The sequence below is a fragment of the Prionailurus bengalensis genome, unplaced genomic scaffold (genome assembly GCF_016509475.1).
Source record: "Prionailurus bengalensis isolate Pbe53 unplaced genomic scaffold, Fcat_Pben_1.1_paternal_pri Un_scaffold_56, whole genome shotgun sequence".
Taxonomy (NCBI): Eukaryota; Metazoa; Chordata; class Mammalia; order Carnivora; family Felidae; genus Prionailurus; species Prionailurus bengalensis.
Window position 1 is genome coordinate 148855 of NW_025091158.1, and position 24377 is coordinate 173231.

Consider the following 24377-nt stretch of genomic DNA (forward strand, 5'->3'; position numbering starts at 1 on the left):
ACTGTTCTACCTTCAGAGGTGTCCCCAAAGATGTGAGGCTTCTCCTGTGTCCTCCTTACTCATTGCTCACAGCACAGGCTGTCCTCACAGGCCCAGCATCTCTGCTGACTTAATAAAACTGCTGTACTCAGTGCAGGGCCCCTGGTCCCTTGCCAATGGGGGTCTGGGGCTGGTGGCCTTGGGCTGGATAGGAGTTAAAACATGTAGCGACTTGTCCCTGCTGTGTTCTTTCCTCTATTCTTCCTCAGTCTATAAATCCTCTGGCAAAAAAGGTTTTACCAACCACTGGGTGAACTATCAAGGATGACATGAGAAATTACATAAAAATTATATCCGTGCTAAAAATAGGGGTGGGCAGATGTATACATTTTATGAAATAAAACAACCCAGGATCTAGGACATTGATTTAAAAAAATAGCATGTGTGTGTGTGTGTACACATTGGAAGGATATACACTAGATTTAGCATTAGTTATTTGGGGGCAGTAACATGGTCAGTCATTTAAATATCCTTATTTACATCTCTGTGCTGTCTAAATTATATTTCTTATTAACACATTACTTTTGTGTTAAAAAGCAATCCGGTTTTGGTTTTGTTTTTTTGTTTTTTTTTTTTTTTTTTTGGAAAGGGATGGTTCTTCAGGAGTAGAATTGATGGATTGTGGTTCTACAGCATGGCTGAATGCAAGAATCTTCATGTCAGGTAAAAGACACCACACCTGAAGAATAAGTGGAATGTGACTATTGATCTAAATTGCAGTGTAAGCAAAACACTGTTATTTAGGGCTGTATTCTTAGTTGGTAACACTAAATACGGATGATACAGAAACTGAGGAGTGATTCTCTCCAGAGTTTGGACAGTCGCCCCTGTGATAAGGAATAAAGGTTATTGTTAGGGGCTCAGAGAATTTGGGAAGCTGCTAGTGTTCTGCTTCTTTACCTATTCCATAAATAATTCATGAATTTTTTTTATTTATTTGTAAATCACATACCATAAAATTTGCCCCTTCAAAATGTATAATTCAGAAGAACAGAAGATACACGTTCACACAAAGACCTGCATATGTTCTATGTTCATGTAATAGCCAAAAAGTAAAAAAAGTTCATGACATGGTGAATGGATAAACCAAATGTGTTCTATCCATACAGTGGAATATTATTTGACCATAAAAAGGAGTGAAGTACTCATTGATGTAACAACATCAGTGAACCTGGAAAACATTATGCTAAGTGGTGTCTTTTTGACTTGCATTTTCCTAACAACTGATGTTGAGCATCTTTTAATGTGCTTATTGGCCATTCTCCTTTGCCAGTTTTTAAATTGGATTTATTGTTGAGTTGTAAGTATTCTTTATAAATTTGGGATACTAGATGCTTATCAGATTACATGGCAAATATTCTCTCTCTTTATGTGGATTGTCTTTTTACTTTATTGATAGTGTCCCACAAAACTTAAATTTTGATGAAGGCCAATTTATTTAATTTTTCTTTGGTTGCTTTTACTTTAGATATCATGTCTAAGAAACCGTTACTTAATCCAAAGTCACTAAAACTTATACCTACGTTTTCTTTTAAATGTTTTATAGTTTTAGCTGTCAGGTTTAGGGCTTTGGACCATTTTGTGTTAGTTTTTGTATATGGTTTGAGGTAGAGTCTAAACACATGATTTTGCATATGGATATCCGGTTATTTTGGCACCATTTTTGAAGAGGCTCTTTTCTTCCCATTAAATAGCCTTGGCATCCTGGCTGAAAATCAATTGAACACAGGTGCATGGGTTTATTTGTGGATTCTCAACTCTATTTCATTGATCTATATTTTGATTTTTTTTAAAACGTTTATTTTTGAGACAGAGAGAGACAGAGCATGAATGGGGGAGGGTCAGAGAGAGAGGGAGACACAGAATCTGAAACAGGCTCCAGGCTCTGAGCAGTCAGCACAGAGCCTGACGCGGGGCTCGAACTCACGGACCGTGAGATCATGACCTGAGCCGAAGTCGGCCGCTTAACCGACTGAGCCACCCAGGCGCCCCATCTATATTTTGATTTTAATACCAGTACTATACTGTCTTGATTATTGTAGCTTTATAGTAAGTTTTGAAATCAGGAAGTATATTCTTTTTTTCAAGATTGTTTAAAATTCTGGCTTTCTTGCATTTCCCTATGGATTTTAGGATTAGCTTGTCATTTTTGTGAAAAAGATGAATATAATTTTGATAGGAACGCATTGGATTTGTAGATCAGTTTGAGAAATATCACCATCTTAACAATATAAGTCTTTCAGTCCATGAGCACAAGATATCTTTTCATTTTATTAGGTTTCTCAAAATTCCTTTCAATCGTGCTTTATAGTTTTCAGGGTAAAAGTTTTTATACTTTTTTTTGGTTACCTTTATCCTTTAAGTATTTTATTCTTTTTGATGCTATTGCAGATGTAGTTTTCTTAGTTTATTAGATTGTTCATTGCTAGTGTATAGAAATAAAACTGACTTTTAAAAAATTGATCTTGTATCCTACAGCCTTGCTGAAGTTGTATGTGTGTGTGTGTATTCCTCAGAATGTTCTATGTACAAGATCATGTCATCTGTAAACAGAGTTAGTTTTACTTCTTCCATTCCAATTTGGATGCTTTTTATTTCATCTCTTGCCTGATTGTGCTGGATACGACTTCAAGTACAATGTCATAGGACAGGAGTGGCAAAAGCAGGTATCCTCGTCTTGTCCCTCATGTTAAGGGGGATGCTTTCAATCTTTCACCATTAAGTTTGTTAACCGAGGGTTTCTCATAAACTTTATCAGATTGAAATAATTCCCTTAAAATTCCTAGTGATTTTTTTTAGTGTTTTTATCATGAAAGTGTTGGATATTGCTGAATGCTCTTCTGATCCATTAAGTGAATCATGTTTTTTTTTTTTTCCTCCATTCAATTAATATGGTGTAATACATTGATTTTCACAAATTGAACCGACTTTGCATTCCTGAGATAAATCCCACTTGGTCATGTTGTATAAGACTTTTTATATGCCACATAAATCACTTTGTTAGTATTTTGTTGAGGAGTTTTGTGTGTATATTTATAAGGCTCTTATCTTAGTCTGTAGTTTTCTTAGGTTGGCTCTGTCTGATTTTGGTATCAGGCAAATGTTCCCACTTCATCAATTTCTTTGGGAGTGTGTGAAGGATGGTGTTAATTCTTTTTTAAATGCTTGGTAAACTTCACTAGTGAAGCCATCTGGTCTTGGACTTTGTGGAAGAATTTTTTGTATTGCTAATTCAATCTTGTAATTTTTACAGGTCTCTTAATTTTTTTATTTCTTCTTAATTAGTTTGTTAGTGTGTTTGTAGGAATTTATCCATCTCATCTAGATTTTCTAACATCTTGGCATACAATTGTTCATAGTATTCCCTCATTATTGTCTTTATATTAGGTGAATGTGATAACCACTACACTACAGACACAATTCTTTTTATATTTGTAAGTTCAGAAGTAGTGTTCCCTCTTAAATATTTACATCCTCGCTCTTTCTTGGTCAGTTTTAGCTAAAGGTTTGTGTATTTTGTCAATCTTTCCAGAGACTCAACTGTTGGTTTTGTTGATTTTCTCTATGGTTTTTCTATTCTCTATTCCATTTATTACCACTCTAATCTTTATTGCTTCCCAGCCTCTACTTTTTTTGTGTTAGTTTAGTCTAATTTCTCATTTTTCTTAAGGTGAAAGATCAATTTATTAATATAAGCTTCTCTCTTTTATTTTTTGCTTTTTCATATATAAATTTTAAGCACTGTATTCCCAGCATCCCATGAATTTGTGGTATGCTATATTTTCATTTTAATTCATTCCCAAAAATTTTATGATTCCCTCATGATTTCTTCTTTGACCCTTTAGTTATTTGGGTGTGTTGTTTACACAAACTTGTGAATTTCCCAAATTTTCTTTTATTTATTTATAATTTTATTGCATTTTGTGTGTTTTTTATATGATGTGTGGTTTATCCTAGTGAATGTTCTGTATACATTGAAAAGAATGTCTATTCTGCTATTGTTGGGTGGAATGTTCTATGCATGCATGATCTAATTTTTTTATAGTGTTCAAGTCTTCCCTTTTTTTGTCTATCTTCTGATTGTTCAGTAGATTATTGAAAGTAGAGTATTGAAGTCTTCTATTATTATTGAATTGTATTTCTCTCTCTCCAATTCTGTCAGGTTTTGCTTCATGTATTTTGTAGCTATATTGTTAGGTGTATATAATTGTCATGTTTTTTGATAATTATTGATGCATTTACCATTATCAAATGCTCTTCTTTATCTATAGTAACAATTTTGTTTTAATGTCTGTTTGTCTGATGCTAGGAAAGTCACTCCCCCCCCCCCTTTTTTTGGTTACTGTTTGCATGGTGTATGTTTTAAAAACCTTTTTACTTTCGACCTATCCATTTATATTTAGGGTAATTACTGATAAGATAGCATCCTGACATTTTCCCATTTGTTTTCTATATCTTACGGTTTTGTTATGTTCCTCTATCCTTCATTACTATCTTCTTTTGTATTAGTTGGATATTTTCTAATGTATTATTTTTATTCCATTGTTGTTTTAAAAATATATATATTTTAGTTATTTTCTTAGTGATTGCTCTGAGGATTACAATTCCTTCCTTAGATAACATTGTAATTTAAATTAATAGCAACTTAATTTCACTAGTATATGAAACTTTGCTCCTATATAGCTCTGTTCTCTCCTACTTTGTGCTGTCATACAAATTACATTTGTGTATATTGTGTACCTATATATAGTGATTTATAATTACTGAATTATGCAGTTGTCTTTAAGTTGGATAAGAGAAAATAGAGTTACAATGCATTTATACATTTTTTTTAATTTGCCTATGTAGTTACCTTTACTAGTGTTCTTTATTTTTTATATGAATTTAAAGTACTATCTAGGTCCTTTCATTTCAGTCTCTTGGTCTTTCTTTGGTGTTTCTTGTAGGGCAGGTGTGCTAGTGGCACATTCTCTTGGTTTTTGCTCATTTAGGAATCTCTTAATTGTCCTTCATTTTTGAAGGATCCTTTTTCTGCTTTTCAGAACTGTTGGTGGAAGGTCTTATTCTTTCAGCACTTTGAACATGTCATCCCACTGCCTCTGTCCTCCATGGATTCCGATGTGAAGTAAGCTGTTAATCTTCCTGAGGAGTCCTTGTGCATGAAGAGTTGCTTCTCCCTGCTTTCAAGATTTTCTGTCCATCTTTGACTTTTGGAAGATTGATAATGGTGTGTCTTGCGGTGGATCTCTTGTAATTTGTGCTCTTGTATTCTACTTGTGATTTGTTGAGCTTCTTGAATATGGAAGTTTGATCGTATTTGGAAAGCTTTTGTGCATTAGGTCTTCAAATATTCTTTTGGACCCCTTTAATTTTTCATCCCTGAGACTCCCGTTATACGTGCTGGTGTGCTTGATGCTGTCCCAAGGGCCCTGAGGACTTGTTCATTTTTCTTCATTCTGTTTTCTTTCTTTTCTTCAGATTGGATAATTTCTGTTGACTTAGCTTTCAGTTCAGTTGTTCTTTATTCTCCCTGCTCAGATCAGCCATTGCACTCCTCTAGGGCCATTATATTTTACAACTCCAGAATTTTGATTTGGTTCTTCTTTAAAATAGTTTTTATCTCCTTGATATTCTCCATTTTGGTTAGACTCCATTTTTTTACTTTATCTAGTTCTTCAGGGATGGTTGTTTAAGTTCTTTGAACATGTTACTGAACCAAGCTGGAACACTGGCGGAAAAACCAAGCGGCACTCAGCGGTCTTGGTGGGTTGGAGATTTATTTTACACTAGTGGGCTCAGAGGAGACTGTTTCGCCAAAGGTGTCAGCCCAGAATGCAAGTGGGGAGGGTAATTTATAGCCAACAGCCTCCATATCTGTGGGAGTTTTCACGCGCACAGCAAACAAAGGAAGAAGAAACCGGAGGAGGGGTCTCTAAGCTAGAGACCAGAGTTTGTTTTAGTCCAGTCAGCCATCTTTGGTGTACTTTATCCACTTCTCCAACATTCCCCCCACTTTGATACCTTTTAAAAAAATTTTTAGTAGGCATCACCTTTCAATTTTACAGGTTGGTACTCTCAGAAGGCTAAAATATACAGGTTGGTACTTTCGGAACGCTTGGAGTACTTTGGCAAGCAACAGTGTTTTCAATAAAACATACCATGGCATTCAGTATACAGGGGCCAATGGATACAAGTAAAATTATGGAGAGGAGGGGCCCTACCAGGGCAGGAAGCCAGGATGCCCAGTCTGTGAGATCCCATCCTTTCCATTGATTGATATTTTCCTGTTGTCTATGTTGAATTCTTTCCTTGAGTTCCTTAACCTTAGTTGTAACTATTCCTGACTGGTTTATGAAATAGCAACATTCCTCCCCCAGAAAGATACAAGTCCCTCCTTTTTCTGAAGTGAGGAGGTCCAGGGCTCACCTGTTTTAGAGGGTCACTGCTGCCAGAGAGTTTATTTGGCTTTGTAAGGTTACCAGAGGATCTGCCACTTGTTCCATGTCTTCATTTAGCTCTTGAGATAGTCTATGGTATAGTCCTATGGATGAACCTATGCCCCCTATTCCAGTTCCTATTCCTGTCGCAATTCCTGCTGCTATCAGAATGGGTAGCAGGATTGCCCATTTAGCCCAGGAGTGGGGCTAAAAGTTGTTAGGAGCTGATCTTCAGTGTATACAGGATATCTCTGGGGTTAGGAAGATGAAATAACATCTCTGAGTCCAGTTGGCCTGTAAGCATTGGTAGGCCAAATTAGAGCATAGATAGAACACCCCAGGGGTTGAACATAGGGTTGTATTCCTCTTTAAGGTTATATTTCTTCCGTATAGAGAGGTACCGTTCATACCTTCAGGGACAGATTAGATTGTTAGCATTTGTGAGATGGATCCCAGTGGCCAGGGGTCCAATTAAGACAGAAATGTTGGTTTTGAGATTTTCAGGAGCTTCCTAGGTAAAAGGGATAGGAGTGGCTAAGTAAGCCCTCCTGCTGAGGGGAAGCACATCCAGCAGGTTTGGGTGTGATTATCTATTTTATGGAGGACTGGTAAGGTAGTGTTAGTCCAACGTTGGAGTGGGGAATTGGTAAGCATCTGATTGAGGGCTGAAAGGCTCAAACCCTGGTAGGCTACCGGGGGAGTGGTCACCTTTATGGCTTATATTACCCTGTTCTGGGTATCCTTTATAACCTTTTGAAGGGCCCTGTCCTGTATCTCTTCCCTGCCCGAGATTCCCCCATTGAGGAAGGTAAGTGTAACAAGACTTCCCTCTTTGGAAGCCCTTGTTGTCACATGGGTTCCTGACATTTTGGGTTATCTCTACAGTCCAATACTTAGTCCTTGGGGCACCAGGTAACTGACAGAGAGTGGGTGTTTTTCCCTTGTAGCAATCTTTGTGGAGGGAGGTGAAGGCGCTGAACGCCCTTGACTCCCTTATTGTCATATAGCCATCCTGGGGGCAAAGTGGGTAAGCAGCAGTTGTGAATGTGAGAGAGGTTATCATAATATACAGGCAATACTTAATAATCCTCCCATCCAGAGGAGGTATGTGAGACCCAGCATGCATCTTTTGTCCCATCTCTAGCTTGTTGGTGCAGTCTCTATTAGCCCAACAGTAAGAAGTTAGATGAGGGCTATGACACCAATGAGGGGCAAGGGCTGGCAGAGTTGCATCCAAACCCCTGGGCTCAGTCCACATATTGATTCCTTAAGCTTCTGTCACGCAGGCCAGCCAACTTCCAGGGTGTGGCTGGAGCAGGGCTGGAGATCTCAGGGGCCAGTGTCTTTTTGAGGGTCTGTTATTGCTGCTTTCTATAGCTGTTGTTGGTTTAGCGACCTTTCTAAATGACTTCTTTGGTTGGTATTCTGTGTTGTACTTAGCTCCTGAGGACTCTGCTCTGTGGTCAGGTAATGCTTGGTTAGAGATGTCCTTGAATGCCGTGTGTGGAAGTGATGAGTCCCTCAGTCTTTGCCTGGAGGCTCTGTGTGCATGTTGGGGCACACCTTCAGTACATAGTGCTGTCGTTCACAGCCCTGCCTTAGTCTTCACGTCTGCTTATGCAGAGCCTCCAGATCAGCTGGGGGTTAGAGCTTCGGGCCTTCTCGGCTCTTTCCTGAGCATATGCCCAGCTCACCATGAGTGGCCTTCTAGATTCCCAGGATTTTTAGGAACTTTTCAGAATTTAGGCATCTCATCTTTTAGGCTTTTGGTTTCTGTGTTATTTACCCCAGCTATTACCCACTGCCTTAGGTCTTGAAGTGCTTATAATTGTTTTCAATAAATACCCCCCAGGGAAAAGGTTTTTTACACTATGTGAATTTTATAAGTCAGGTGAGGGGCACCTGGGTGGGTTAGTTGGTTGAGCTGTTGACCTGGGCTCAGGTCATGATCTCACAGTTCATGGGTTCAAGCCCTGAATCAGGTGCTGTGCTGACAGTATGGAGCCTGCTTCGGGTCTGTCTCCCTCTCTCTGTCCCTACCCCTATTCGCACTCTGTCTCTCAAAAATAAAGAAACGTTAAAAATTTTTTTAAATGTCAGGTGAAATACAGATAGTCTGTAAGTGGCATTTTGCGGTGAACCACCTGATAGGTCAAACAGCGATAGTCCTTTGAGAATGAGGCTTTGAAAGAGCTCCAGCCCATTCTGCTCTTTCTAGGCTGTTGGTTTTTAAGGGTGCTGCAGAGCTGCAGAGCAGGGGGTGGGACTAAGGCACAGTAAAAATATCACAAACACCATGGACACAACAATGTGCTGTTCTTGCTGAGGATTCAGCATTTTTTTTTAAATAAATACTCCTGCATTGCTCCAAGCTTTGGTGAATTTCCAGAGTTCTGAAAAACTGGGTTCTGACATTTTTTGCTAGGTATCTTGTTCTTCTCTGGAGGAAAGAATTTTCCTCCACCTATACCACCAGTTTTGCTGACTCGAATTAGTAAATATTGAGTGCTCTCTTCTGTGATATTTTATTTTTCTCAAACATGCGCATATTAAATAAAAACTGTTTAAATTGGGGTTGCAGGAGACCATGTGGAGCAGTCCCTGAGCGAGGGGCTATTGACTGGGTAGAATGATGCCAGCCTCTGCTGGACAGAAGGGCCTGAGGGCTTACAGGGTATCAGTCCTATGGGGGTCAGGAACTCTGCTGATCAGCCACTATTGCTTTGTGTCTCCCAGGTTAAGGCTGCCAGGGGCTCAGCTCTGCTCACATGGATGGGACAGAGACCCGACAGCGGAAGCCAGAGGAGCTGGCTCTGCCACACGCCTTCAGCCCTGGAAGACTCTCTGGAGCCTCAGAAGATGGACTTCCGAGTGTGTCTGAGAGGCACAGGGTGGTCTCTAAACCACTGGGGTCTGAGTTCATCAGGGAGACTGCCTTGTCCATTGGCCTTCAGGTGATGGTGCCCTTCATGTTTGCAGGACTGGGACTGTCTGGGGCTGGTATGCTTTTGAACTATTTCCAGGTAAGAGGAAAATAAATGGGAATGGTGGTGTTGGGGGCACTGTTGAATGCCATACCTGAAGAGTAGGCCTCTACACTTTGAATCCAGCTTGAGGGACAAGGGACAGGACGTCCTCTTCTTAAATACCATTTTTCTATAAATTGAGAAAGATTCTTGTAGTTACTGGTGACAGAGACTAAAATTAACCCAAGTTAAGCTTTAAAAAGACAATTTATTAGCTCATATAATTGAAATATGTAAGGGGTTAGATTTCAGGCATGGCATGATCCAGGTGCTTAAATGATTAGCAGGATGCTGGCTTTTTCTCTGCCACACATCTATGATTTATTTTCAGGTAGGATTCTGTACATAGAGGGGAGGATGGCCCTTGGCATTTAATTTCAACTTAATACATGCGTTCTTAGAAAAAAGAGAGACTTCTTTGTCAATGTCCACATCAGTCTCTAAAAATTGATCCTGATGTCAGGTGTCCACTCCTGTTCCAGTTCCTGTTCCCTGAGGGAGAACATTCTCTGGCTCGCCTGACTACATTGTCATCACTCTTGGAGAGGAGGCAGGGTGCCTTGATTTGCAGCCCTACCGAAATGCCACAGAGTGAGGAACTGGGAATTACCCATCAGACAAAAAAGTTACCAATGTACCCTGACTTTCTTGTTCTTCTACTGTCATTCCTTTCATTGGTATGGTCTTCAGAAGTCCTCCCTGGAAGGGCATAGTACCTAAGAATATTCTAAGTCATGACTGCCCACACTGTCATTCCTTTTATCAGTGTGGTCTTCAGAAGTCCTTCCTGGAAAGGTATAGTCCCTAAGAATATTCTAAGTCATAACTGGCTAGATCTCTCCTATTAGTTAGCAGTCAGCAGAGATCAAAGGCTGTCTAGAGTGAGGCAGACTGGGAGAAGCAGGGCTGATGTGTGTGACAGTTCCTGGCCTGTGTCTCACTCAGTGCTCCAGGGGCTCTGTGCCTGGTGACCTAGGCCCTGCCCCTCATGGATTTAAGTCCCAGTTCTACCACTTAGCAATAAGACTGGTGGTTTAAATTTTTAAAAAGTGTTTTTTAAGTTTATTTATTTATTTTGAGAGCAAGAAATAGCAAGTGGGGGAGGGGCATAGAGAAAGAATCCCAAGCAGGCTCCCTACTGTCAGCTCAGAGCCTGATGTGGGGCTTGAACCTATGAACCATGAGATCATGATCTGAGCTGAAATCAAGAGTTGGATGCTTAACTGACTGAGTCACCTACCCCTAAATTTTTTTTAATGGTTTTTTTTTGTGTGTGTGTGTTTTTTTTTGTTTTTTTTAGAGACAGTGTGAGTAGGGGAGGGGCAGAGAGAGAGAGAGGGAGACGCAGAACCTGAAGCAGGCTGCAGGCTCTGAGCTCTCAGCACAGCACCCCGTCATGGGGCTCAAACTTACAGACCACAAGATCATGACCTGAGCTGAAGTTGGATGCTTAATAGACAGCCACCCAGGCGCCCCTAAATTCTTTTTAAACTAACACTAAAATCAAGAGATTTTATGTAAAAGTCTGAATTTCTGTTTTGTCTTGAAACTTGGCAACTCTCGCATAATTGGCCCCACTTTCTCTCACTGCACAGTGGATGGTTGCAGCCGCCTCCAGGCGGCCATGTTCTCTGATTTGCCACAGTCCCCACCATCCCACTGCATTCCACCACCTGCCTGGCCCTGCTCCACTCTGGAGTTCTCAAAGACCTTTCCAGTACCCAGCTGTCTAGTTCCTCATGACGTCACAACACCAGTGACCACCAGCTCACTCCCAGAATCCACCTGGACCTTGCCCAGCCCTAGGATGGCTGTCTCTTAAACCAGAGCGCCTATCCCAGTCTGATTCAGTCCCTGCCTGCATGTTTGGTCTCTCTGTGCCCTCCAGACCCCCAGCCCTCTCCTTTTTCCTGGTGACCTAGTCCACATTTTTCTTGACATGGTTAGTTAGCACTGCGGTAGCCTCCTCACCGCCCTACTTACTTCAGGTGCTACTCCCTGCAGTCCATTCTCAATACCACTGATTTGCAAGATGCCTATTTTAGTGAATGTTCTGTCAGTATGGTGTCACTGGGGCATGTACCCCTATACAGACACACACACACACACACACACACACACACACACCTCACACTTATATATTTATATATACATCCATATATATCAACCCCCTAAACATACACACATTGGTTTAGAGTGTACACACACAGGTTTATAGATTATATAGGGAGAGGCAGTATAACAGTGAGCTGAATTGCTTGAGAGTCCAGACTCTGGAGCTAGTCTAACTGGGTTTGAGTCCGACTTTTGTCACTTACACAAGTTGCTCTTTGTTCCCCTGTTTTCTCTTCTGTATATTAGAACTGAGCCCAGAAGTTTGTTATGAGGTCTGTGAAGTGGAAGTTACAGGACCTGGCACTAGGCAGTGAAGGTTAACTGCTGTTAACTCCTGTTGTCATTGATATTCTGTCAGTGCAACAATTTAAGAGGATAAAATTAGGCAGAAATACCCATTCTACAGTTTTTGTCATGTGTTTGTTGGATCCATATGAAGGTCATGGCCTAACTGCCATCTCAGGGGGAACTCCATGATGCAGATCTGAATTTTATTTTTATTATTTTTATTTTCTTAAGTTTATTTTTTGAGAGAGCAAGCAGGGGAGGGACAAAGAGACCTGCATGTTTGCAGAGAGAGAGAGAGAGAGAGAGAGAGAGAGAGAATCCCAAGCAGGCTCCACACTGTCAGCACAGAGCCCAATGCAGGGCTGAACCCATGAATCATGAGATCATGACCCGAGCCAAAATCAAGAGTCAGAAGCTTAACTAACTGAGCCACCCAGGTGCCTTGCAGATCTGAATTTTAAAACCTCTGTTGATTTCTCTACTGACTGGAATAAAATCCAAACTCCGCAAACTGGCATCCAGACATCCTGAGCTCACCTTGGCTGTATCAATTAGGATGGTTTCAGCTACACATACCAGAAAAAACACCTGTAGTATATTAAATAAGAAGGAAGTCTGTCATCTTCCAAAATGGAATTTCCAAGATGGGGTAATTCCAGGCTTGGAAAGTATTACCATAACCGGCCCACAATGACTCCAAGGAACCAGGATCTTTCCAAGTTCCTGCCGAGTCAGCAGCCAAAGTTGGCTTTGCCTTATAGCCCCATCATATCCAGAGGGAGAAGAATGGGTCTTCTGCTCTGGTTCCTTCTCCTTTTTTTTACTCATTTTCAACGTTTATTTATTTATTTTGAGGGAAAGAGAGAGTGGGCAGGGAGGGGAAGAGAGAAGAAGAAGAAGAAGAAGAGAGAGAGAGAGAGAGAGAGAGAGAGAGAATCCCAAGCAAGCTCCTCACTGTCAGTGCAGAGCCCAATGTGAGGCTCAATCCCATGAACTGTGAGATCATGACCTAAGCTGAAACCAAGAGTCAGAAGCTTAACCGACTGAGCCACCAGTTACGCCTGGTTCCTCCTTCTTAAGCACAGGGAACCTTTCCTGGGCATCCCCAACAAAACTCTTCAACTTCTCACTGGCAGATTTGGGCATGTCCTACTTAAAAACCAAAAATTGGCAAAGAGAATGGAATGGCCATGATTGCCTTGGCTTGATTGAGCTGAGAAGAGGAGAAGATCCCCTGCCCTGTGGATGGGTTCCTGTGTACAGTTGGTTCTGTCGGGAAGGTGAAAACAGTCAGTGGTGCCACACTGGCTCAGCTGACTAAAGCCAGCACTGCTGGACAGACCTCTGTCCGCTCTGTCCAGTGGTGCTGGCTTTAGTCAGCTGTGTGGTAACCCCCAGCCTCACTTAGACTGCCCCCTCTCTGTGCCTTCTTTCCCACCAACCCTGAGTGAAGAGGCCTTCCGTCATCCTTCCCACCCTGTTTCACATGGGCAGCCTTACATGGATCCTTTCTTGAGGTGCTAGCCTCACCAGCATGTCACCTTCTATAGATGTTGGGATATTTGCCATTTCTTTTTACCATGTGCAGGATCTGATGCTCTCCCTGGCTCGAATGTGAACTCCCTGAGAAAAGAGGCTGTGGTTCAGAATGTAAAAGGTTCACAAATATGCACAGGGACAAGGCAGCCACTAGGCCCCAGTTGGTTTTGTTTCCTCCTAAAGATATTTTATGCACGTACAAACAAATATCTATATCTGTTCATCTGTCTCTGTATATTTTGCTCACTCTTTTTTTTCAAGTTTTGGCATATATAAACTCTTGACTTTTGGTGTTTTCACCTCACAGTATATTCAGTATACAGTATACAGTATATTCACTACACAATATATTCACCTTACAATATTCTTTATAGATACATTAAAAGTTTCCTTTTTTAGAAATGGTTGTTCAGTATTCCATTATACAAATATACCAGAATTTATTTAACCATTTCTTTTCTGATGTGTTTTTAAACTTAATTATTAGTTTGCTAGGGCTGCCATATCAAAGGACCATAGATCAGGCAGCTTAAACAACAGAGACTTATTTTCTCTCAGTTCTGGAAGCCAGAAGTCCAAAATCAAGGTGTCCTCAGGGCTGGTTTCTTCCGAGGCCTCTCTGTGAGGCATGCAGATGGCCACCTTCTCCGTGTCTCTTTATATAGTTGTTCCTCTGTGCATGTCTGCGTTCAAATTTCCTTTTCTTGTAAGGACACCAGTCATATTGGGTTAAGGCCTATCCTTGTGACCTCATTTTAATTTAATACCACTTTAAAGGCCTTGTCTCCAAATACAGTCACATTCTGAGGTGCTGGGGGTTAAGACTGCAGTTTGGGGGAGGGGTGCATGATTCAGCTCATAACAACACCTTAAAATAGTCTTACTAATGAAAGCTCAGTGAATAATCTTTCTTTTTAAGTTTGTTTATTTAGAGAGAGAGCAGGGGAGGGGCAGCGAGGGAGACAGAGAACCCCAAGCAGCCTCTACACTCAGCACAGAGCCTGACTTGGGGCTTGAACTCCTGAACCATGAGATCATGACCTGAGCCAAACTCAGGAGTCAGGATGACTACCTACTGAGCCCCCTACAGTTCCTTGCAGTGAATAATCTTGACGTTTGCTACATGCTGGAGTAAATGAGTAGGGTACATGTTGCAAGTAGAAGTGCTGGGTCAAAACATCATGCATTTGATAGATATATCACCAAATCGCCTACCCTTGAGGTGGGACCAATTATACTTCCTCCATCATCATAGGGAGATGCCTGCTTGCCAATACTCAGCAACGTAGTTTATTTTCAAACTCTTTGATCTTTAACAATCTGATAGATGGAAAATTGCATTTCCTTGTACACTGTATTAGCTTCTATTACTATGCAACATGTCATCCCCAAATTTAGCAGCTTAAAATGGTACTCACTTACTACCTCATGGCTGCCATGGGCCAAGAATCCAGTAGACCTAGGTTTTCTGCTTCCAGATATCTGAGGAGGCTGCTGTCCAGACGTCAGCCACAGCTGTGGCATCATCCCAGGGCACTCATAGGCTGTGGGAGGGATTCAGCTCCCAGCAGGTTGTTGGACTGAGGGCCTCAGTTCCTCTCTGGATGTTGCCCAGAGGCCACCTTCAGTTCTTTCCTCACTGGATGTCTCCAGCATGGCAGCATCATGAAAGCATGCAGTCTGAGAAGGAAATAGAGTCTGCTAGCAAGACAGAAACCACCTTTTATAAATCTTACCACAGAAGCAACATCTTTCTTCTCTTGGCTGGAAGCAAGTCACTGAGTTCAGCCCACGTTTCAGGGGAAGGTATTATAGCCAGTGTCAGTAGAGGAGGCAGGGATCCTTAGAGATCATTCTCTAGGGCTGCCTGCTGGGTCCCTGGTAGTGCAATTTGTATTTCTTACATTAGCAAGTGAAGTTGAATATCTTTGGATGTTTGCTTCTATTCTTTGCCTGTATTTTTATGGAGTGGTTATCCTTTTACTGGCACCTGAGGGCTTCTTATATATTAGGGGAATTGACCTTTTAATTGTGATATGGATTATAAATATGTTTCTCATTTTTCTATTTGTTGACTTTGCTTTTGATGGTCTTTGTTGTGCATATGTTTATTTTTTATTTATTTTTGTTTGTGTATGTAGTGAGATTAATACTCTTTTAAGGCTCTGTGCCAGTGTTCTCCTTAGAAACAGAAGCTGCCTCTCATATAGTTCTCCAGACCCCTGGGTCCCCACACAGGGCAGCATATATGACAGGGTTTTGGGAATGTGTACATAGGAAGAAGAAAGAACCCCATTCTTTGTGATGAATCTGATCTCTTTGTATTACATGTAGCAGAAATTCAAACTGGTGGTCCACAGACATCATGCTCATTTGCAGAGGGGTCAGGAACCATGGGCCCCATGGAGGTGGAGTGGGGGTAAAGAGGAGGAAGGGTCTGGCAGGGATGGTGCCTTAGCAAAGACACAGAACCCTCTAGAAAGGCAGGAGGGCAAGGGGCTGATGGGAGGGGAGAAGCAAGGGAGTGGAGAGTTATGTGAGGGAAAGGAGTGAAGCCTGGACTGAGTGCCACAGGGGATGAGGCCAGCCTTGATGAGGGATAGATTCCCATCATGGGGCTGTGGGGATGGTCGAATATAGGGCATCTGGCCTTGGACTTGAGAAATACAGCAGGTCATTAGTTATTACATATACTCCTAACCTGAGAGGGGGACAGCAGATGCTGTGAAGGGCCTTCAGAAAGGAGTGCTTGGGAGCAGAGTGAGCCTGCATGAGCTTGGGGAACACTGTGTGCTATCGGTGGGGGAACCCTCCACCGCCCCTGTTTCTGAAGAAGGGTGTGCCTGGATCCTTCACAGGCCGGCAGGGAAGCAGAGAGAGCCCGCTCCTCAGGGATAGGAAGGGTTGTGGGAACAGAGCGGAGTGGAACTTGTGGTTAGGTTCCTCATGGCCTTCCTGCTTTCCCCCATGTCACAACACATAATACTGCTAGTTTTAGGCCTCATACCACATTGACCCCATGATGCCGTGACACCAACTTAAATCGTGGTGGTGACTGGGACTTCTAGGGAGCAGGTAGAGAACACCCTCACCCCCCCAGCAAGTGAAGCAGCCTCTTGACCTGGAGGGAGAGGGCCCCCTGGTGAACTTATAAGGGTTCCCCATTGCAGCCAATAAAGGTAGTGGAGGGGCTTGTGTTGGGGTACAGATAGCATGTATCCCCAGGAGCATGAATCCAGATTAAAATCAGTGCCAGGGGTGCATGGCTGGCTCAGTCAGTTAAGAGCGTCCAGCTCTTGATTTCAGCTCAGGTCATGATCCCAGAATGTGGGATCAAGCCCCATGTTGGGCTCTGCACTGAGTTTGGAGCCTGCTTGGGATTCTCTCTCCCTCAGCCCTTCCTCCTCCTCCTTTCTTCTTCTTCTTCTTCTTCTTCTTCTTCTTCTTCTTCTTCTTCTTCTTCTCCTTCTTCTTCTCCTTCTCCTTCTCCTCCTCCTCCTCCTCCTCCTCCTTCTCCTTCTCCTTCTCCCCCCTCCCTCCTCCTCTTCTTCTTCTTCTTCTTCTTCTTCTTCTTCTTCTTCTTCTCGTCCTCCTCCTCCTCCTCCTCCTCCTTCTCCTTCTCCTCCTCCTCCTCCTCTTCCTCCTCCTCTTCCCCCTTCTTCTCCTTCTCCTCCCCCTTCTTCTCCTTCGCCTTCTTCTTCTTCTTCTTCTTCTTCTTCTTCTTCTTCTTCTTCCTCTTCTCTCTCTCTCTCTCTCGAAAAAAAAAAGAAAAGAAAAAACTCAATCAAAAAATACCACATTAATCAACCTCCACCCCCCACTGGGGCTTATTTTTCACCTTAGAGCTTAAGTTTGAGGAGACCTGTGTGCCTCTCAATTCTTCTGGCTGCTTAGGGTCTGCAGAGGAGGTGGGAGTTTATTGAGTCCTTCCTGTAGAGTCAGCCCTGTGTGTCCTCAGAAGCAAAATGAGGGCTGGCCATGACCTGTAATGTTGTAAAATAAGGAGGACAAGCAGTGTCCTGGTGAGGCCTTGTATTGTGGCCTTAGTGCATGTGGAGACATCTGTGACTTTGACTATATTTTGGGTGTCTCTGAGGCAAGAGTGCCCTAGTTCCTTAGAGTAAAAGTTTTGGAACAGCTCCTAGGCAGTGGCCCAAGAGTTTGTAAAAAGTTGCAGATGGAACCATTTGCTGGCCAGAGCATCCAGTGCTAAAATGGCAGCCTAAATTTGACCATTTTTGCTGACTGTTGGGTGAGTTGTTTCCTTTATCAGGGACATAAACATTCCACTGAGCTCCATGGTGTAGTATCATGGTCATACCACCCATAAAGTATACAAAGTCCATTGCTGTTCACTAGGTTAATGTCAAGGGGGCTCCCTACATAGCCAAGGGGACTGGCGGAGGGGTGACCTCCTCTGGTATGGTAGCATCTGGCAAGGGACTAAGGAAGGACAGAGGAGGCATCCTTCTGTAGTGGCATATGCCAGAGAGTCCAAGTTTGACTCTATCCTGTATTGAGTCCTCAGTAGCTATGCCTCCCAAGGCTCAGTGAGCTGCTGTGTATGGAGGGTCACAGGCCAGGGTCTGTGAGAGCCTCCCTTTCCAGGAGAGCCTCCCTTTCCAGGAGAGCCCAGTATGTAGCCAGCAGTTGCTGCTCAGTTGGTGTAAAGTTAGGCAAGGAGGGTATTTTCTTGCACCCAAGGGCTTCTTGGGCAACATATATTCACTATAGGTATGTGGTCCAGGACTCCAAGAAGCATAAGAGGAGGTTGCTAATGCTTTGCCAGTGAAGGAATTTTTGAGTGCACTGATAGCAATGCCTGTTGACTTTAATTTGGACAGATTCTAGAGCCTTTTGTTGGAGGTGTCTGTTTAAAACAGCGTCCTTTGCAAGTGACAGCATAAATGGGCATAAGTCAAATGTGCAGAGGAGGACTGTGTTGCCTCCAGAATTCAAAAAGGACTACAAGGTGTTGGGCTTCTATGAACAGTTTATTAACAGTGTGGGTGCTAAGAGTCAATGGCTGTTTTCTGACAGTGTCAAGGATGGAGTTGCCCTCGGTTTACCAAAATAATTTTTAGGAATTTGCCAAGATGTCTGGCTTTGCCCCACATGTGAAGTAATGGCCCATCCTCTCTTTGCGAGCTCCTGAGTGTTTTGCCTTTAGTGAATGTGTCACATGAGTCTCCCTGGAGGAGGACATCATAATGTAACATTAGACCTGTGCTCCTTGAGAAAGGTGCATGCAGTTAAGATGTTGCCTGCAAGACCGTGCATGGCAGAGCTGGTGAGGTACCCCGTGAGTAACCTGGAAAGTCTACTGTGTCCGTTCAGAGTTGAAGGTCACCTGCGCCTAAGAGGGTGTGGAAATAGGCATTGAACAGAAAATATTAGCCCAATCTATAGTAACAAAATCCTTACTGGTGCTGATCAGGGGGAGTCGGTAATTTCAGTTACATTGGATGTTGTGTATGGGGCCACAGTGGATGGAACCAGAGCATGAAGGATGCAGTCATTCACCCTGTGGCAGGTTCTTTCCAGGTTTAAGAGCAGGCCAAATTGGGCTTTTAAAAGGAGAAGCAGTGGGGGTAATCACCAAGTAGGTCTTGTATGATAAATTTCAAACCTTGAAGGCCCTGTGTTAGCTTATATTGGGCTGTGTTAACTATTTTATTTTTAGCTGGGTGGAGGGGGGTGTTCCATGGGGTCCCATCTTGGCAGTTTATAATTTAGACTAGGTGCAGGAGTGCCACAGAGCACTTGCCAGATACAGATTGCCCTGAGGTGCCTCCTGCTGGGCTATGGCCAGTTGGCAATAGTTCTTGCCTTGGTGATGGGAGGAGATGGCATTACCCAGGAGAGACAGTGGGACATGGAACAGGCTAATAATACACAAGCTGGCCAACAGTTAGTGGCTCCATCCCAGGCAGCACTGGCCATGTCAGGAGCTAGTCAGGCAACAAAGAGCAGTTACAGTGAAAGCTGACCAGGCATCTTCTATCAGGGTTGGGCAGTCCTGTTTGTGATGCCAGCTGCTGCAATCACCCTCTCCTTACTCTGTTGGTGAAGGAGGGGTTTCCACCCAAGCATATGGAGATGGCCAAACACATGACCCCAACACTGGACTGAGGAAATCACAGTTTATCAGTCACACAAACTCACACCCAGGGACACGCAGGGTTGCACTGGAAAGCAGAGTGAACCATGAGGGGCTGCAGGAGGCAGACTTTGTAGTAACAATAGCATAAAGTGCCCCAGTTCTCATTGGAAGGTATGATTGACTTGTTTGAATAATTCTGTGGGCCAGCAGGAACTAAAACCCCCTGTGCCTGGTCCCCTTGGTAAGGACGGTTGCTTGACTAGGGGACCTTGTCCACTGGAGAAGAGGGGGAAGGGGAGTTGCAGGTAGACCCTGTGAGGCCCTCCTGGTTTTACCACATGTCAAGGCAGCAGATCATAATAATTTTAGGGCCTTACACCACTCAACCTACAGAAGGCTGATTGGGTTTCTTTTTTTCTTTGTTTCTATGATTCTGTATATTCATTTTTTCACTCATTAATGCAACACGTGTGTGTCAGCAGTGGGGGAGAGAGGACCAGCACTATGCTGGACCCTGTGGGGGATACAAGAGCCAGGCTCCACTCTCACGGCATCACAGTCAAGCAAGGAGAGTAGCAGATGCATTAGTCAGTGTTAGCAGAAAGAGCTATGAGACAAGAAGGCCAGCTGCATCTCAGCCTTGGAAAGGGAGGTCCCAGAATGCCTGAGTGACATGAAGGAGCTGCTTGAAGAAAGTGCTTGAAGACAGCCAGCCCTGAGTAGGCATGAGTGCTCTGGTTCTGTTTTCACCTGTGGGTGGGTTCTGCCAGCGACATCAGAAGCGGGAAATAAAGAAGAAGCCCTCCATTATTGAGAATGTAATCAGCTTGATCTCTGAGACCTTAACAGGATGAGGAAGAATTCAGGCCTTTTAAGATTGACATTTTGGCTCAGAACCAGCCCAGGCTCAAGATGGCCAGGAAAGGAATAGGAGGCCATTTAGAAGGTGTGCTTCTGGGAAGACACCCAGTTCCCACTGAAGAATCAGAAATGAAAGCCAGGAATGGTGATGTGCATTCCAAAGCTCTCTGCCCACCCTCTGCAGGCCTTCCTAATTGTCCTCCAAAGACACACTCCCAAAGAATCAAGGGGGTTGGAATAGATGAGTAGGTCATGCCGCAGGCCTCGGGATCCTGATTCTTTGGTCCAGGCTTGGGCTTGGGCTATACATTTCAGGAGCTCCCAGGTCATTCTGATGGCAGAGTAGACGGAAAACCACTGATGCAGTCCCACCTCTCATGTTTAGAGTTTAGAGGCCTGTACAGGGGCAGAGCCTTATTCAGGGTCATCTGGGAAACCACCTAATGCTTGACCCAGATTCCATCTGCTGCTCAGTGCAGCCCCAGAATCTAGTTCAAGGTCTTTGAGCTTTTCTCCTGTGCTAGCTATTTTTAAAATTACATTCCTGATCTTCTGGATTCTGACCCAGTAAACCATGTTGTCATATTTTGTTCTCAAGTTGCATGGGAAAGTAATCTTTCTCATGTAATGACATCTTTTATTTATTTTTGGTGACAGTTTATGTTTTGATGGTTATAAAAGCAAGTAATCACAATAGAATGTTAGAACATTATAAAATAAAGGTCATTTTAAATTCTGCTTCTCAACGGTAGTCACTCTTAGCATCTTCATGACTATCCTTCTGAACTTCACTACTTGCATGTGTGTGTGTGTATTATGTGTGTGTGCATTTATCTTAATTTCTCATTTGGTTTTTTAAACAGAAATTAGAAATATTTTTTAATAATTAAGAACTTACTTAATCAGAAGTCTGTTTCTATATGGAATTATGTAAATTATTGTCTGTTTCCATATCTTCTGTACTGATGAGAATGGTTCAAGGCCCACTGTGTATGATTATACATTGTATTAGGATGTTTGACCACATTCAAAACTAAATCACAGGAGTTGTTGAAGTCAGAAGAAAGCAATCGCTTGTTGGGGGTCCCTCCAGCTGAGTTCTATGGGAGCCGTGTGGTCAGTGTCCAGAGAAACCAGCCCAGCCCAGAGTGCTTCTGTCTGAAACCAATTAACGTCTCAACTCTTTTCTCTGAAATATGCCATTTGTGTCTGCCTCCTCCTGGTTCAGACTCTTGTTTGAACACAAGAACCCAAGCCACAGATGCAGGCAGCATCAACAGGAGAAGGGTGTGGAGCAGAGAGCATGGAGGGTGGTGGAGGCAGTCTGCCCCCAGAGTTGGGAGCTGAGGGTCTTAGTCCTGCCTCTGATACTGACTTGCGGTGTGGTCTTGGGTAAACGCTCTCAGGGCCTTTGTTTTCTCATTTGCAAAACTGGTGTACTTCCTGCTGGATATCCTAGAGATATTTTGAAAGTTTGGTGATTGAACATGAAATCAGTGTGAAAGGGCAGTGAGAGGCACAGATGGGTACACAAGGGAATGAGATCTTTCATTCATTTGTTCATTCCTTCATTTGCAGGTCATTGGGTGCTGTGTATGGTTGGTTGATCCTCATTTCTTGCTCCCATTCCTTGGGTTTCCTTCAGAGCACTTACCACAGGTCATAATTACATTTCCATTTTTATGATTATCTGCCACACTGAAAAGCTCTAAGTATGTGCTGTTCAGCTAACAGATGTACCACAACACTTAGACCAAGAGTCTGGCAAACATAAGGCCCTCAGTACTAATCTGTGGAGTAAGTGAATGAATACTTTCCCCTGCTCTGAAAGATTGTGGCCATGAATCAACCAGACTCCACCTCAAGAGGAGTACACTTTGGGATGGGAGTGTTGATGTATGTGCATTTCATTATGTCATTAGGCATATGTGGACTTCCTTCAGAGGGGTTCAAAAAAGAGCTTTGGTAATTCTGGGTAAGATGTTAGGCTCTGGCCAGGACACTGGAATGGCCTCAGAGATGAGAGGGCACCTCAGTTGGCCATGAGGTTTGGCAAGAGTTTGGCCTGAGCAGCGAGTGGAACATGCAGAGGGAGTAGTGTGAACATAGGCACAGCCCATGTGAGGGTCCACAGGAAGCGCCTTTTAAGACATGCGGTGGATGATCATGTACTAGGCAGAAAGAGGGCTCAAAAGGATGCTTTCCCCCCCCAAATTGTGAGAGACCTTGAATGTCTGGCCACAAAATCTGAACTCTCTCAGGTAATGAGTTGACAGCTATTGAGGATATTTGGGCAAGCAGGTCACTTGAAGATGTAATATAAGGTGTTAAAGAGCAGGTATTACTTTTGGTGGACAGAAGGGTTAGGAGGTAGTTAAGGGCTATGGTGAAGGTGGTGTCCATGAACTGGAGAGGAGGGGAAAGACATGGGGACAGGCAGATTTGATGTGGGGTTGAGTTGGTTGGGGAACGGGCAGTCAGAGTGCAGTTTGGGCTTCTGGCAGAACCATTTATTGAGGCAAGAGGCTTGGGGGAGGAGTTGGAAGGAACAAACATGAAAGACTAATTGAGTTATACAGGGGCTACACAGAGCCTGAAAGCTCAGGGGAGGGGTCTGGACTAGAGAGAGGTTTGGAAATTGTTAGTTTCTCTGAGATGAGAAAAGTAAAGGGTGGGGATGAGGTTCCCCAGATGTCCCAATTATCTATTGCTATGCAACACACTGCATCCACATGTAGTGGCTTGTTTAAAGCTAGTCATTCAGTTTGATCATGAATCTACAGTTCGAATAGGGCTCTGTGAGAATGGATGTCTGCTGTGTGCAGCATCTGCTGCGGTGGCTTGCCAAGCATCGTACCCAATCCAGGCTAGCTCACTCACATGACATGACAGTTGCTGCTGTCACCTGGATCCTCAGCTGGAACACTCATACGTGGCCTTTCTGTGTGACTACTTGGGCTTCCTCATAGCATGGTATCTGGGTTTCAAGTATGAGCATCTCAAGAGATGGGAAGCGGAGACTGTTTCTCAAGAACCAAACTGACACAGTGTCTCTTCCACTGTGTTTTACTGGTCCAGCAGTCACAGGTTGAAGGGAGGAGACAGAAACTCCAACTCCCAATGGGAGAATGTCCAAGAAGTTTAGAGCTCATTATGTCTGGCTCCAAGGAAGGGCTTAAAAATATCTATTGAATGAATGAGCAAATGAATTGTTTGAGGACAGATGTAGAGAGAGGAATATTTGGGGCATGAGGAAAATAGTTGTTGGAGAAGTTTGGCTGGAGCTGGGAGGGAGGTGGATAGGCCTGGGGAGGTCAGTAGGATCTAGATTGTGAACTCCAGGCTAAGGGGATGGGACCTGACTGTGGGATAGACTATCCAACAGAGGGGAACCAGGAGGTTGCCCAAGAGGGCCCTGGTTTAGGAACAGGAGCAGAAGTTGAGGCTCAGATCAGGATCCTGGTCCAGGAGAAGTCCCACAGGGTCAGTAGGTGAGTGTGCTTCTGACCTTCAGCCTTGGGCTTCTTCTGGCTGTGACCTTGATCCCTGTTCCAGCCAACCCTCATGCCTGACATTCCATCCCTGCTACCTGTGGAATGCCCAGTGCACACCCAACACTAGACTTGCTGGCAGTCAAAGGTGATATCCAAGCCTACTCTCTGGAAGGCGGCAGTAAGCTGGGTATCAGGGCTGGTCTAACCTTTGTAATGGATGAGAGTGGAGTCTCTACAGAAGCATCTTTAAAAAAAAATTTTTTTTATGTTTATTTTATGTTTGAGAGACTGAGCATAGGTGGGGGAGGGACAGAGAGAGAGGTAAACACTGAATCCAAAGCAGGCTCCAGGCTCCGAGCTGTCAGCACAGCCCAATGCAGGTCCCAAACTCAGACTGCGAAATCATGACCTGAGCCGAAGTCAGACACTTAACCGACTGAGACACCCAGGTGCCCCTATGTTTATTTTTGAAAGA

At 43.4% G+C, this 24377-nt stretch overlaps 1 protein-coding gene across 5 annotated transcripts in view; it reads left to right on the forward strand.

Annotated features, from left to right (window-relative positions):
• The window catches only part of SLC41A3 (solute carrier family 41 member 3), a 102525-nt gene that overhangs the window by 14103 nt on the left and 64045 nt on the right, over positions 1–24377 (forward strand). For 4 of the 5 annotated variants that reach the window (XM_043572011.1, XM_043572010.1, XM_043572013.1 and 1 more), the window contains exon 2: positions 9213–9499. In XM_043572011.1, coding sequence (XP_043427946.1) covers positions 9245–9499 — 255 coding nt within the window. In that variant the 5' untranslated portion in view covers positions 9213–9244. The remainder of the gene's footprint in view (positions 1–9212; positions 9500–24377) is intronic. The other variant, XM_043572012.1, reaches the window with a different exon arrangement.